Here is a 14,666-nt window from a genome sequence, read left to right as displayed (position 1 = left end):
CTGTACATATTGTAAAATATATACAATATGGACTGCAGCACAGTTAGGATTCAAATTATCCCAGACATCTGCCTATACTGTGTGTCTACTGAATATAGACTTTCCTAAATCTCAGGTTGATGGACAATGATTTGTCCTCTCTCCCTCCCTTCCTTCCTTCCTTCCTTCCTTCCTTAATTTTTTTCTTCCTCCATCTCTTCCTTCCTCTCTTCCTTCCTTCCTTCCTTCCTTCCTTTTCCTTCCTTCCTCTCTCCCTTCCTTCATTTTTTTCTTCTTCCTTCCTTCCTTCCTTCCTTCTCCTTCCTTCCTCCCTTCATTTTTTGTTCTTCCTCCCTCTCTTCCTTCCTCCCTCCCTCTGCCTCCCTCCCTCCTTCCTTCCTTCCTCCCTCCTTCCCTTCATCCCTTCCTTCCTTCCTCACCCTCTCTCTCTCCCTTTCTTCCTTCCTTCCTTCCTCTCTCCCTTCCTTCATTTTTTTCTTCTTCCTTCCTCTCTTCCTTCCTTCCTTCATTTTTGTTCTTCCTCCCTCTCTTCCTTCCTCCCTCCCTCTGCCTCCCTCCCTCCTTCCTTCCTTCCTCCCTCCTTCCCTTCATCCCTTCCTTCCTTCCTCACCCTCTCTCTCTCCCTTTCTTCCTTCCTTCCTTCCTCTCTCCCTTCCTTCATTTTTTTCTTCTTCCTTCCTCTCTTCCTTCCTTCCTTCATTTTTTCTTCTTCCTCCCTCTCTTCCTTCCTCCCTCCCTCTGCCTCCCTCCCTCCTTCCTTCCTTCCTCCCTCCTTCCCTTCATCCCTTCCTTCCTTCCTCACCCTCTCTCTCTCCCTTTCTTCCTTCCTTCCTTCCTCTCTCCCTTCCTTCATTTTTTTCTTCTTCCTTCCTCTCTTCCTTCCTTCCTTCATTTTTTCTTCTTCCTCCCTCTCTTCCTTCCTCCCTCCCTCTGCCTCCCTCCCTCCTTCCTTCCTTCCTCCCTCCTTCCCTTCATCCCTTCCTTCCTTCCTCACCCTCTCTCTCTCCCTTTCTTCCTTCCTTCCTTCCTCTCTCCCTTCCTTCATTTTTTTCTTCTTCCTTCCTCTCTTCCTTCCTTCCTTCATTTTTTCTTCTTCCTCTCTCCCTCCCTTCATTTTTTGTTCTTCCTCCCTCTCTTCCTTCCTCCCTCCCTCCTTCCTTCCTTCCTTCCTTCCTTCCTCTCCCTCTCTCTCTCTCCCTTCCTTCCTTCCTTCCTTGCTTGCTTTCAGCAAATATGTCAATATCCAAACTAAGTCTGGCTAATATTGAAAAATATATCTGGTGTGATTATATATATTAACAGATACACTAAAAGTGTCTCAATTTATGTGTTCATGCATCATGTTCAGGTGTTTCTTAAAGGTACAGTTGACCCAAAAATGAGAATTCATCATTTATGTAATTCTAAATCAGTATATATATTTTTTTTCAGTAGAGCAGTTTGAAAGTCAGTGTTGGTTTGAATTTTGTTTTCATTGTATGGACAAAAACATCTTCATGAAGGTGAGTAAATGATGACAGAATAGTCATTTGTGGGTAAACTATTCCTTTAAGAGCATTGGTGATGCACAATATCAAACAAACAATAAATATAGACAAATAAATAAATAAACTACAATATATGAGCAGGTAATATTTGCACTGCATTACGATTACACAGAAACCCTATGAATTATCGCCAATCTAAACACAATGCCCAATTTCCACTGACAGTGTCTTGGAGGTGAACTGCATCTTTTAGTGTCATGGCTATTCTATTAAAGCATTTTCATGGCACAGCCAAAGGTGAGTTTTAGTAAAGAGTTACAGTGTCAGAGCCGATGCATTAAGCAAATAGAATAGGCAATAAGTCAAGATAAATAAAAATGGCGCGATAAAGGCAGAGGAATAAAAAGAGGCGAAGGACGAAGATGAGGGCTTGTGTTATCTAACGCTGCAGTACAGTATCGTAAAAATAACAAATGGAGAGTGTCAGCTCGCCCAAATCTAAGAGGGAGAAAAAATATTTCATATGTCAGCTCCGTTCACCTTTTAATGGACTATTCTCAAGCAGCATGATTTTGACAAAGCACTGGGCTTTCCTCTACATCACTTGAGAGGTGCAGGTCAGCCTTTGTGAAATAGATCTGTCCTTGGTGGGGGGTTGAGAAGCACACAGCTGACCTCGCATGAAAGTACCACCGCCATGGCCGTGACATAAAAACAGCGCTTTGCATTGCACAGACAAAAGAGCATGATAAATGTGGTTGGCATGAAAGCCTCTTATAGAGTCCAACACATCACAACCATCTCTTCTGCAGAGCTTCTGTTACCGTACGTTTGTTTAGATACCTGTCTTCTGAGACTGCGTTCTTCTCACACTTTTTTTGGTCTAAATAACACTACCTTTGTGGTTTCGGGCATCTCTGGATCCTCGTGGCAGCGGGGTGTACAGCGTCGTGGCGGATTCGGGCCTCGGATCACTGGCGGCGTCCTTAAAAAAAAAAAAAAGAGTTTGGACAAACATAAATTCACCATGCTCAGTTTACACACCTGCGAACATTTATAACGTCTCAGACGATTCATTATCCAACACCGACAGGAGAAATGTTGGTTATTGATTTCTGTATGCAATGATCCTAATTGAGTTAAATGAAAAGAGCTCATTTGTCACAAGCAATCTGGAATATTTTCCCAGACTGATGACACAAAAGGGAGAGAGAATGGAAAGGCACGGCGGGGTGAGAGACAACGAAAGAATGCGGGTGAGATTTCACTGCCATGACTGATTGTCTAAATGCCATAAATTTTATCAGCGCCGAGGAGAGGAAATGTTAGGAGCGGCGTTCTTATTTTATCAGGCGAGGGGGACGAGGGCAACTTTCATTATTTTGCAGGGAGAGGAGTGAAAGGTGAGGACGGCCCCTGGCTTTGATTACCTGTCCCCTGCCTGCTTAAGAGAGGGGGCCACCAGGGGAAGGGCCCCAGCCACCATTCAGCCATGAAGAGCCCCGCGGGTCAGGCCCGGGTCAACCTGCCACTCACTCACACGCGCTGTTGTGTGCTGACAATCCAACAGGTGGCATGAAATTACTGCTCTCCAAAGGCCAGACCTGAGTTTAAGTAAACTCATCTCTCACTGGCCGACCTTAAAAATACAAATATATTCACATAAAGGCCACCGCATAGACAGAACAGGAGAAGAGCTGGAGAGAATACAGATCGCCTGTGTGCTTCTGGTAGGTCACAAGTGTTGTTTTCTACCTCCTTTGTCTTCTTTCAAGGACCAAAAACACAGTACATCATGATGTGTTGATATCTGATGCCTTTGTGAAAATATTCTGCTTTTCTGCAGGCAGGAATTCTCAGAGCATTTAATCATTGTGAGGGCCAAAATGACAAATAAACAGAGTAGAGGTGGCCTATTTTATTTTTCCATTCATTGAAAACACTCAGCTTAGCGCTGGGAATGTATTATGCATATACTGCTTAAAGGTTGGGGGTCGGTCAAATTTTTGAACGTTTTTGAAAGAAGTCTCCTATGCTCACCAATGCTGCATTTATTTAATTATCAGTGCATTAAAAATATTAATATTTTTAAATATTACAATTTAGAATAACTTATTTGTATGGAAGCTTGTTTCCGCCACTAAAGAAAAAAGGTAATTGTTTTTTTGTTTTTTTTTATCTTGCAATTCTGACACTTTTTCTCATAATTGAGTTTACATCTCACAGTTCTGACTTCTTTTCTCAATCGCAAGTTATAATGTCAGAACTGCGAGATTTAAACACAATTGTGAGAAATAAATTCAGAATTGTGAGATACGTTAGAATTGCGAGACAAACTCAAAATTGCGAGAAATAAAGTCAGAATTGCGAGTTATTGCATGTTATAAACACAATTCTGAAAAAAGAAGTCAGAATTGTGAGATATAAACTCGCAATGGCAAGTTATAGTCCAATTCTGAGGAAAAAAAAGTGACTTTTTTCTCAGAATTGCGAATTTATCTCACAGTTCTGACTTTACAACTCGCAAATTCTGACTTTATAACACACAATTCTAACTTTATAACTCACAATTGCTATTTTACATCACACAATTCTGAGAAAAAAAAATTCAGAATTACGAGATGTAACAATTGTGAGATAAAAAGTCGCAATTACCTTTTTTACTTTTTATTCATTTATTGATTTTGTAACAATGCAAATGTCTTTACTGTCACGTTTTTGCTGAATATAGATATTAAGTGTTTATTTTATGTATTTATATTATTCATAATAAGCAAAATCTGACTTTAGTTGAAGAAGTGTTAGTACAGCAACAATTATGATAGACACCCATGTTTAACAAAAAATATGAATAATCAAAATAATACATTCTAAAACATAACTATCTGCAGGCTGTTTACAGTTGCCCAGCAACAGAAAACGGGGTAAACTCTTTCCTTTTAAAACTTATTACGCTTTTTCCCCTCGTTGTTATCACATGACTAATTATGACCCTAATTACACAAATCCAGTGGGGTGCGGCTACATCAGGGTTTCCGAGTATGTCAGCAGTTTCCTTGTTACCATTTCAATCTCCTCTGGCCATTTGGCTTTAATATCCTAAAGCAGCATTTGTAGTGTCAACTTCAGTCCTCCCTGACTAATTTCCTCTGGACCTGACAGATCAGAGGCCTTCCCCACCAAACAGCCCTGTCCCGGCCACAAAGCCGCTCGTAATCCTGCTGCTTGTCTACAATTAATCTTCCCAGTTGCCACATTATTAACACCACCACCCACAGACAGGGGCCGGCTATGCCCCACCGGACACAGAGCACCCCCCCTCCGGCCCAGCGGCCAGGCACGTCAATCACATGCCGTGCGCAAAAGTCGCCTGCTGTCAACATCAGAGATACCCCCTCTCTCCTAACCATCCCACCCCTCCCGGGCCAAGTCCGCTGATCAAACACCCCCACCCTGGAAGAAGATTAATCAGAGCCCTCCCTCCACTTCCTCCCCTCCCATCCACTCCTCTCTTTCTCTTTATTCAATGAGCCATCCTCGAGATGAGAAAGGAGGCCTGGCTCATAATGGGAATCCCGGCGAAAAAAAAAAAAAGTTAAAGGAAAACTCTGTTTGAATGCCAGCTGTTATCTGGGCCTTTCTTGGCAAAAAAAAGGGCAGGCGGACAAGAGCCTTGCTTTGATCGGCATCCTTAAGATTTTACACAAACATAATCACAAGCCAAGGGGTCACCCCGGGCCCTTTGAATTCATTCAGTCTGGGAGCTTTGAGCACGCACAGGCAGTTAAGAGCTTCTCCTTCCACAAAGCACTTTGTTTTTAGTTGCTTTTAAAAGATGTGCATCACTATCCATCAAATAAATGGCAACTTGTGTGCTCAGATCTGCCCGTCTGTAATGAATGATAATTCAGTGGCTCTAAATAAGTATTTGGACAGTTTTTTTAAAAAAAGGTCTAAATGTTATTGCATTAGATAAAACATCAAAGCAAGTGCCATTTGCAAACAAACAATGGAACAGCTATGACAACTAACATATCTGAATTACTTTTTAGGGTTTTTTAGTATAAACACACACAGGTGACCTGGCAGTTTAACCACAGGTGTAATTCATCACATTAACTTAAGACAACCAGAAAATGTCTGTTTGATTTTTTTTTTCTTTAAATTAATTTTGATTTCTATCTGATTTGATCAATGCAATGACATTCATACATTTAAGTGCAGTTTAATTGTTTAAAAAACGGCCAAAGCCGTCGCTATGTATATATATATATATAGTTGCTTATTACCTAGCAAATTACTAGTATATTGGTTGTTTATTAGTACTTATAAAGCACATATTAATGCCTTGTTCTGCTTGGCCTTATTCTACATCCCTAAATCATACCTAATCCATAAATTGAAACGCTACAGAAAATACCTTACTATTAAAAAGCAGTAAATTAGGGGTTAATTGAGGCAAAAGTTGTAGTTAACAGTGAATACGTGTTCCCTATACTGAAGTGCTACCATATATACAGCAGTGCCTGAGATAAACATATTGCACATATTTTCAAAGGTTACTCGGGTGGCCATTGAGACTCATCTATGATGAGTCTGAACAGAGAGGCTGAAGATTGACAGAGAGAGTGAGCATGCAATCTAGAGTCTAGAAGAAAGTATCTTCAGATGCAGTTATGCCACTGAGGTGACGGAAGACCTCCTCACTCATGCACAGATATATATATATATATATCTCCAGTATCATGGCTGAAATCTGGCAGCCCTGATTCAGAGAAATCTGGACCCTATGGTGCGGTAACTTTGGGAGATCTTTGCAAACTGTGCATCCTTCTGAGATTTCTGTCAAACGCCAAGACACATTTTCCAATCTCGAATCTGCGTTCATCTTCAGCTCTCATTCATTGATCCTTCCTTTCATTAGTTCTTTCTTTTGTTCGTTCTCTTTCTTGCTTGCTTTCTCGCCGCCCACTCACATACACCGGTGTGCATTATTTCCTGCACTGGTCAGATGGGGGCGCTGCAGCGTCAGGTTTGCATAGGCCTCTCATCTCAGCACGCCGAGCTCTTGTTCTCCAGGCCCTGGGCATATGCTGCCTGCTCACATCATTATTGTCTTTATACACTGAGTAATCACTACACTTTATGATAATGCAGCAGAAATTTACAAGCTGGAGAAAGAAAAAAGTCTCTAATAATGGCATTAACAGAGACAGCCACAGCAGCTCTCAGCCCAACAGGGGCTCCGCACTCAAAGGGAGGACTGCTTGCTGAAAATGTCACAGTGAAATATGACTCGTCTCCTGGATTATACATCATACTCATGCTCCCTCTTCTTTTCGCATGTCCTTTTTTCTCCCCCGCAAATAAATGACGAAAAATCCAGCCATTTGTGATTATCAACTCCAAACGAATCTCCACTCCAGAGAGTGGGAAGAGGTGAACGGGTGGCTAAGATGCAGTTAACGCTCTGATTTGGTTTGGTGCGAACCCCCAAAGCTGGAGAGATCCCTCGCCGAAACATCAAGAGTCGAGCGCGACGTCGAGCGCAACTCGCAGCGCATCTCATCCTCGCGATGCCCGATCAGGGCTACAATCTAATTACCAGCGCCGCAAAAGAGATATACAGAGATAGAGTGAGACAGACAGAGGGAGAGAGAAAGAGAGGCAAAGATCAGTGTAAACACCAGTGCTTTTTTATCTCCTTATATATCTGGACAAGTAGACAAAGTGCTAAAACGAAATAAATGTGGCCTGACAGCCACTTCAAAGAGTTCAGCCAGGGGCTTACTGCTACTTAAGGCACAGGAATGTTGTTGCTAAGCATCAGCCTACAACCTATCAGGCCCAACAGAAGGGCCTGCTTTCCCTTTAAGAGCGAGTGAGAGAAAGAGAGTGGAAATTCGACAGTAACGGGAGGCTTGGGATTCAAGGAGATTTTGTAGCTTAAAGCAATTGTTAGAAGAAACAAGCTTTCTGTTTTGTTTTCTCTTGACACCATTTCAGCTTTTTGTGCTTGCAAAAGACATGTAGTAAAATGTTTTTTGATATGTTTTCTCTCTGGGTCTGTAACAAGAACAAAAAAATGTTTTCTGTGGGTATGAAACTTTCCTTGTCTTTCGTGCAAGACTTTTTTTTCTGATGAGCCCAAGATCAGAGGGAAATCAAACATCTTTGTGTGTATTTAAGTCAATGAAATGTCGGTCTGATATTGATTTTCTATTTTTTCTCATTAAGTTTATTTAAACATGATATGCCTTGCATAAAAAGACTTGAATCGTATATGGGTCAGACCTATCAATTATATTTGAAGCACGGACTGTGATTATACGCAGTATAAATGTCACGCAGAGAGAGGGAAAACGTTCGGTGTGCCAATCACTGAAGAAGCACTTTAATGCTTTTGACCTTCATAATTGTCTTTCAGATGTTGGCAGTAATGTGTTTTAAATGGCTGTAGTGTGCATAAAACTGTATTAATTCTGTTTTCTTAGGTAATGACTAAGGAGAGAAGGCTGGCTGTAATGGTGCCTGCCCTCCAAGGGGTTTAAAGTCTTTTCTGTGGTGTGATCACAGTGTGAGCTGCATTGAGCACGTATTTAATGATTTACCAGTTCTACTTCAATGCACTTGTGCTACGTAAATGTATCATATGATCAGCGATCACAAGCGAAACGGCTTTTGCCTCAAGCATATACCCAAATTCTCTCCGGAAACGGGACTCTATGTACAGCTCGGCTTTAAAAAGCAAAGGTTTAGGAACAGCAGGAAGTTAATCACCCGTATCAACAGGCACAACACTTCACATGGCTTTACAGGGGTTGAACATAAAAGAGCCAACTTGCTCTTAAAAAAACAAAACAAAACAAAACAACAACAAAAAACAACTTTATTATCAGCTTCTTTATCAAGAATGACTCTGACAGGAACATAAATGTAAAGGGGGGAGTTTAATTAACTTTACTTAAAACTTCAGTCAAAACTAAAAGCTGCAGGGTGTTTCTCATTCATGCAACTTTAAGACAATTAGATGGAAGACATTTGTAGGCTAATTCACCAAAAAGTTGAAAAAAATAAAAAAAAATCAACAAAAAAAAAATCAACAAAATATAAAACATAAAAATATAAAACAAAATATAAAACGTGTGTGTGTGTGTGTGTGTGTGTGTGTATTATATTAAAAATGTATATATTTTTCTGAAAAAGGATATATATATATATATATATATATATATATATATATATATATGTATTTTTTTTTTTTTTTTCATGAAAAAACATTTATGGCTGTAATTTATATTATATTATATTATATTATATTATATATTGTTATAATATATATATATATATATATATATATATATATATATATATATATATATGAAAATAATGAAATGTCAAATTTTTAAAAACATTGTGTGTATATTATATATATATATATATATATATATATATATATATATATATATATATATATATATATATTAAAAAAAATGTATTTTTTATGTATTTTTAAATGTATATTTATTTTTTGAATATATATATATATATATATATATATATATATATATATATATATATATATATATATATATATAAATAATTTTCCTTTTTTCAAAAAAAAAAAAAAACAAAAAAAAACATTTATGGCTGTAATTTATATAAAATTTATTATATTATATTATATTATATTATATTATATTATATTATAAATTTAACTTAAAAATTATATATATATATATATATATATATAATTATTGTTTTTATTTATTTATTTATTTTGACCAACTGAAATGTTGAGAAATTATACACTTCAGCTTCTTATTTTATTGACCGCACTTTTTGTCTGTAGATGTACATGTCATAAGCCCACACTCACTATTAACTAAATATAATTGTTAGTAGATGATTAATTATAGTTCGATAGAAAAAAAAAATATTCAAATTATTATGCATTTTACTTCAAATTCTGCATTTGTCGTCTGTTCTATATACCTCTTCTTCTCAGTTCCCTGTGTATCTCCTCTCTATATCTTTCCATTTCACAGACACTCTCTCTCAAAGGTATGACACACCGTGGCCCTTTATGTTGCGCTTAGGAGCTGTATCTAATGTCAGGGGTGTTTTCAAGTGTGTGGGATGTTAAATTATTGAGGATTCTGTGAGTAGGACTGTCAAACCGGGTTGTCTGGGATGTTTCCTACGCAATTAGACGCTCCGAGACATTTGAAGAGTACCCACAAAGCAGACCTGCAGAAAGTGACATGCGAACTTAAAGGAAATTAGCTTTTTACATGAGTGAAATGTGAAGGTTACTTAGCAATGCTTAAGCTGGAAGAACGGCTCTGTGAAGTACGTCTTTGACTCAGCCCTGATGTGAAGACAGCCATTTTCTTTACTTCCAGCGCACCCCAGTCAGAGAAGATCACAGAGAGAGTGAAAACTAATTTTGACTTGGGGCATATGGGAGGAAAAAAAAACCCTGAGATGTGTCTAAATAATGAGATCTCTTGATGTTTGCAGGAGAGATAAAGGGTGAGGCTGTCGACTAGTTTGAAAGTGCTATTTCAGCCTACAGCGTATAAGGCAGAACAAATAAATGTTACAGCATGATGATAATCGATTAGTTACGAGGGCAGCGGGATGATGCTATTGTACAAACACTCGCGTTGTTTTAAACACCATGAGTTTTCATTAATGATTGTGTACTTTTACCCTTTTTGTCATTATTAATAAAACAAACCCAACATGTCAACATCCACCACATTACATGTTGTCATATTACTGTGACGCACCGCGATATACAACTGGTGACCGTAAAACAAGCCAAGCTCTTCCTTCGGCGCGGTTTTAAAAGCTGTGAGGGGAAGATAGCAGGAGGCCTTTTCCTCCCGGCATCCTCCCCTCCCCGGGAGAAGGACTTATGAAGGTGAGCGCCTCCCTGACAGGCGCGAAAATAAAGGAGACAAACCCTGGATAAAAATTAAATAAAAAGTAGCTGTCTTAAACAGTAATTGCACTGCTTTGCTGAGCAGGCTTTCAGATATATAAACTTGATTTACTATCGGCTCACAACTACAAATCAGAAGGTCTGAGAAACACTTGTGCTATGAAATTGTTTAATCTCATCAAGTTCTGCTTTCACAGCAAGCTATAAATCACAAACTCTTTGTTATCATAGACCTCCATGAGCGCCTCTCAGGCAGGCAATGGATCGTGGGTATATATAATCTTGACTGCACAAACAGCGGGGTCGTCAGTGGCTGAAATACTTTCATATTAGCCGCGCCGCAGCTGCTGGAACACGAGGCGGTGATGGATATCTCATTTCCAACTCTCTGCATCTATTTCCAGCAAATTATTACTGCATAAATTTCTTGTCAACAGAAACGGCCAATTAATTAAGTTAAAAATGGACTCATGATCGCATCTACAAACCAAATAGAAGAGCGGGGGCAATTTTCCAGTAAGTGGATTTACCGGCGGGTCAGTTTAATGAATGATTTTAAACTTCGTCATAAACTTCCAGACAGGCCAATATCTACACAGAAGCCTCGGCGCAGGCCAGGTGCTGACAGATTTACATAAAGCATATTTATGCGTGGGGCCGGCGGTTGATGGCTGAGGTAGAAATAAAGTTTATTAGGGCTCCGAGAACGCGGTCAACCTCGCATTCTCCATCATCAGCAAAACGGGAGATAGCCGCGAAACACCTTTGCTTTTCTTAAGGAAATATACACATTTAACAGGCCATCCAGATGAATAATTCATACTTATTCACAGCACATTTGTTTTTGTTTTTTACTCTGGTCATTAATCAGAGAGGGAATCCTGCAACAAAGATGAGCCCGGAGATTTATACGTATTTTAGCTTCTTTACAGATAAATCAAGCCTCGCAATTATGGTGGGAGAGGCCCCGCTCTGACCCCGTGTCGAACTAATGACACTGAGAAATTTAAATCTTGTCTTTTCTCCCCTGACTTCACCCTAATCATAGTTAAAGAGAGACGCTTCTCCTACGGAGCAAGAGGAACATAAAAGCCAGCTTTATGTTTTAGCATTGAAATGATGCTACATCTGACCTGCGGGGCATTTGCATGCCAAATAACTCACTTGAAATCACCTCGGTGTTATCTAAGGCAAAGAACAACGTAAATGATACTCAGAGCATCAATTTAAACAATAATAATGGTGAAATTACGAGATCCGAGTGCATTGAGCGTGCTATCACAATATTCTTTGAGCATGCGAAGTAGCGTTAACAATAAAGTCTTAGCATAATGGAAAGTTTACGACAAAAATCTCAACGTAATGGAAGGTTAGCGACAAAATATTTGCATAAGAGTTTAGGAAAATCTTAGTATTAAAGTAAACATATGCTGCAAGAAATATGTAAATGTGAAATCAAAAGCTCAGAGTGAACCGGGCATGCTAACATTATTTCTACATGTAAAGTAGAGTTAGCAACAAAATAATAGCATAATGGAAGGTCAACAACAAATAGAAGGCTGGTAAATCTTTGAATGAAAGAGTGAAATTAAAAGCTCAGAGTGCACTGGGCATGCTATAACAACATTCTTTGGGCAAGTAAAGTAGTGTTAGCAACAAAATCTTAGCATAATGGAAGGTTAACAACAAATAAATCGTAGAAGGCTGGCAAAATCTTTGAATGAAAGTGACCATACGCTGAAAGAAATATGTAAACATGGTGAAATTAAAAGGTGAGTGCGCACTGGGGATGCTATCACAACATTCTTTAAGCATAGCGTTAGCAACAAAATCTTAAATCATCTCATAAGTTGAATGGTCTAAAAAACATTTTTCTAAAACCCAGTGAACCTAGTGCCTACATGGAAAGCATTTTAAGGCGTCCTAAGATGCTTCTTTTAGCCAAAAGAATTTAAATCTAAATTAGCATTGTATTTATTTTTCAGAGAAAAAAAATACCAGCTCTGTGTAGCTGTATAGCAGTACTGTGTAGCTAGCTTAGCAACATGCTAATGCTCCACTGAAATCACATGTGAGTGGAATCTACCACATATACAGTTCTATTTCAATTAGCCTATGAAGGCGTGTAGACAACAAGGCAGCTCACTAGGTTTTGGAACAGACCCTTAGTTCTCTCACTGGTTGAAAAACAGCTTTTGATGGCTTGTATTTGTTGCTTTAAAAGGCCATGCTCTCTAATAACACCCAGGCCTCTCAATATCCAGGCCTGATTTATTATTTATAATGCCTGCAGTCTGTCCCCTGATTAAGGCGGCCCAACTGTGTTTTACTGGGCCCTGCCTTTAATCTGTCTCTCAGTGAGATAAATTAGCCGGTGTCGTGCCAGTTCCGCACTCTCTTTGCTTTACTCGGTTTATCTCTGCCCATGACATGCCCACGTCAAAAGCACACATCTGTTTTAACGCACAAGACCCGGCTCTGGACCAAGTTAGCCATCCCTTTTTTCTTCTCTTCCACTGACTATTGTGTCAAACAATTCCCTCTCATGACTCAAATGATAAACTTCACTGCTAACATATAAATAACACACTTTTCTATCTCCCCAGATGCTCTGCTCTGGTTTTTAATGGTGATGCGTTTGCGGTGAATAAGAGAAGGTTTCGTAAACTAGGCGGAGGCCCAGTCTCAGACCTTTCCTGTGAATGTTTTCTGTTTTCCTCTTGGCCTCCTCACTAGTGTTAAATCACAGGCTGCTGTCAAGGAGCACTAAGCTAGTATGCGTCACTGGGGAGTGCAGGAAGCACTGGGTATAATTCTGTCCATCAGCTTAATTTATTATATCGGTAGCTTTGTAATCATGTGCAATAAGTTATGGGGCCTGACACAAAGGAATTCGGTTTGAAGGCAAAAGTGTTTATCATGTTTAAAGGTCTGGTCAGACCATATCTACCGTATTTACATGGGGGAAGAGAATAAAGACAAGTGTTTTATTTTCCTATCTGGACACTAACACAATGACTTTGTGGACATAGGGTTAGAGCAAATAAAACAGTGAAACCCTGGGTGTCTGGCTGAAGAGAAATGAATCTTTCAATGCTCATGCTCATGAAAAAGATCCCAGACGGTCCCATGAAACCAGGTCTCAGTATTCAGGAGGGAAGACATGGGTAAGTTTTGCCAGTTTTTACTCAAGTTGTCCTTAAGGCGGTTACATTTTCTGCTTCATGCTAGATATGCTTATTTACATTTCAGGGCACCAGCTATCAACTGAAATTTTAAGAAAACAACTATAACGTAAACTAAATATATATAAAATGTAATCTTTTTTCCCCCCTATTTCCTGACCAATATTACTAAAAAACTAAACCTATTACAATTTGTTTTCATTATTTGAAATAAATCTAAAATATGAATATTATATAAAAAAAAAAACTTTACTTATTTTTTGCAGTTAGTTGCAAAAGCAACATGTCTAAATTTAATTTAAGCTAAAGTACAAAACTTTCTATAACTAAATCTGAAATAAAAATAAATTAATGCTAAATAGATAAATTAAAAAACACGAAATAAAAATTACAAAAGTGCATACAATTACTAAAACTTAAACTACAATTAAAATGTGAACATAAAACATGAAAATAGCTAATTCAAAATATTAATAAATACAGTGCTTTTTGAAAAGTAGCATTTTAAACAATATCTCAATGAACACAAAAACAATTTCCAAAATGTTGACAAGACTAAGTTTTATATTACATCTGTTTAACTTATAACATGAAAGTAAGGTTAATAATATAACTTAGATTACACATTTTCAGTTTTACTCAAAGTACAGTGATGCAAAAATAAGTACACCCCACAACAAAAACTACTACATCTAGTACTTTGTATGGCCTCCATGATTTTTAATGACAGCACCAAGTCTTCAAGTGATGGAATGAACAAGTTGGTGACATTTTGCAACATCTATCTTTTTCCATTCTTCAAGAATGACCTCTTTTAGAGAGGATGGAGAGTGATACTCAACTTGTCTCTTCAGAATTCCCCATAGGTGTTCGATTGGGTTCAGATCAGGAGCCACTAAATCACTTTCACCCTGTTCTTCTTCAGAAATCCAACAGTGGCCTTAGATGTGTGTTTAGGATCATTGTCATGATGGAAAAGTGCATGACGACCAAGGGCACGGAGTGATGGTAGCATCTTCTCTTTCAGTATAGAGCAGTACATCT

General features: G+C 38.6%; 1 protein-coding gene across 3 annotated transcripts in view; it reads right to left on the bottom strand.

Moving 5' to 3' along the window:
- Window positions 1–14,666, bottom strand: part of lrmda (leucine rich melanocyte differentiation associated) — a 329,523-nt gene that overhangs the window by 39,163 nt on the left and 275,694 nt on the right. For 2 of the 3 annotated variants that reach the window (XM_048204290.1, XM_048204292.1), the window contains one exon: window positions 2,385–2,472. The exons of the other annotated variant lie outside the window; for it this stretch is intronic. In XM_048204290.1, the coding sequence (XP_048060247.1) occupies window positions 2,385–2,472 (88 nt within the window). The remainder of the gene's footprint in view (window positions 1–2,384; window positions 2,473–14,666) is intronic. 3 annotated transcript variants of the gene reach the window in all.

This window comes from Megalobrama amblycephala, linkage group LG10 (assembly GCF_018812025.1).
Source record: "Megalobrama amblycephala isolate DHTTF-2021 linkage group LG10, ASM1881202v1, whole genome shotgun sequence".
Taxonomy (NCBI): Eukaryota; Metazoa; Chordata; class Actinopteri; order Cypriniformes; family Xenocyprididae; genus Megalobrama; species Megalobrama amblycephala.
This window is presented reverse-complemented; position numbering and strand designations above follow the sequence as displayed.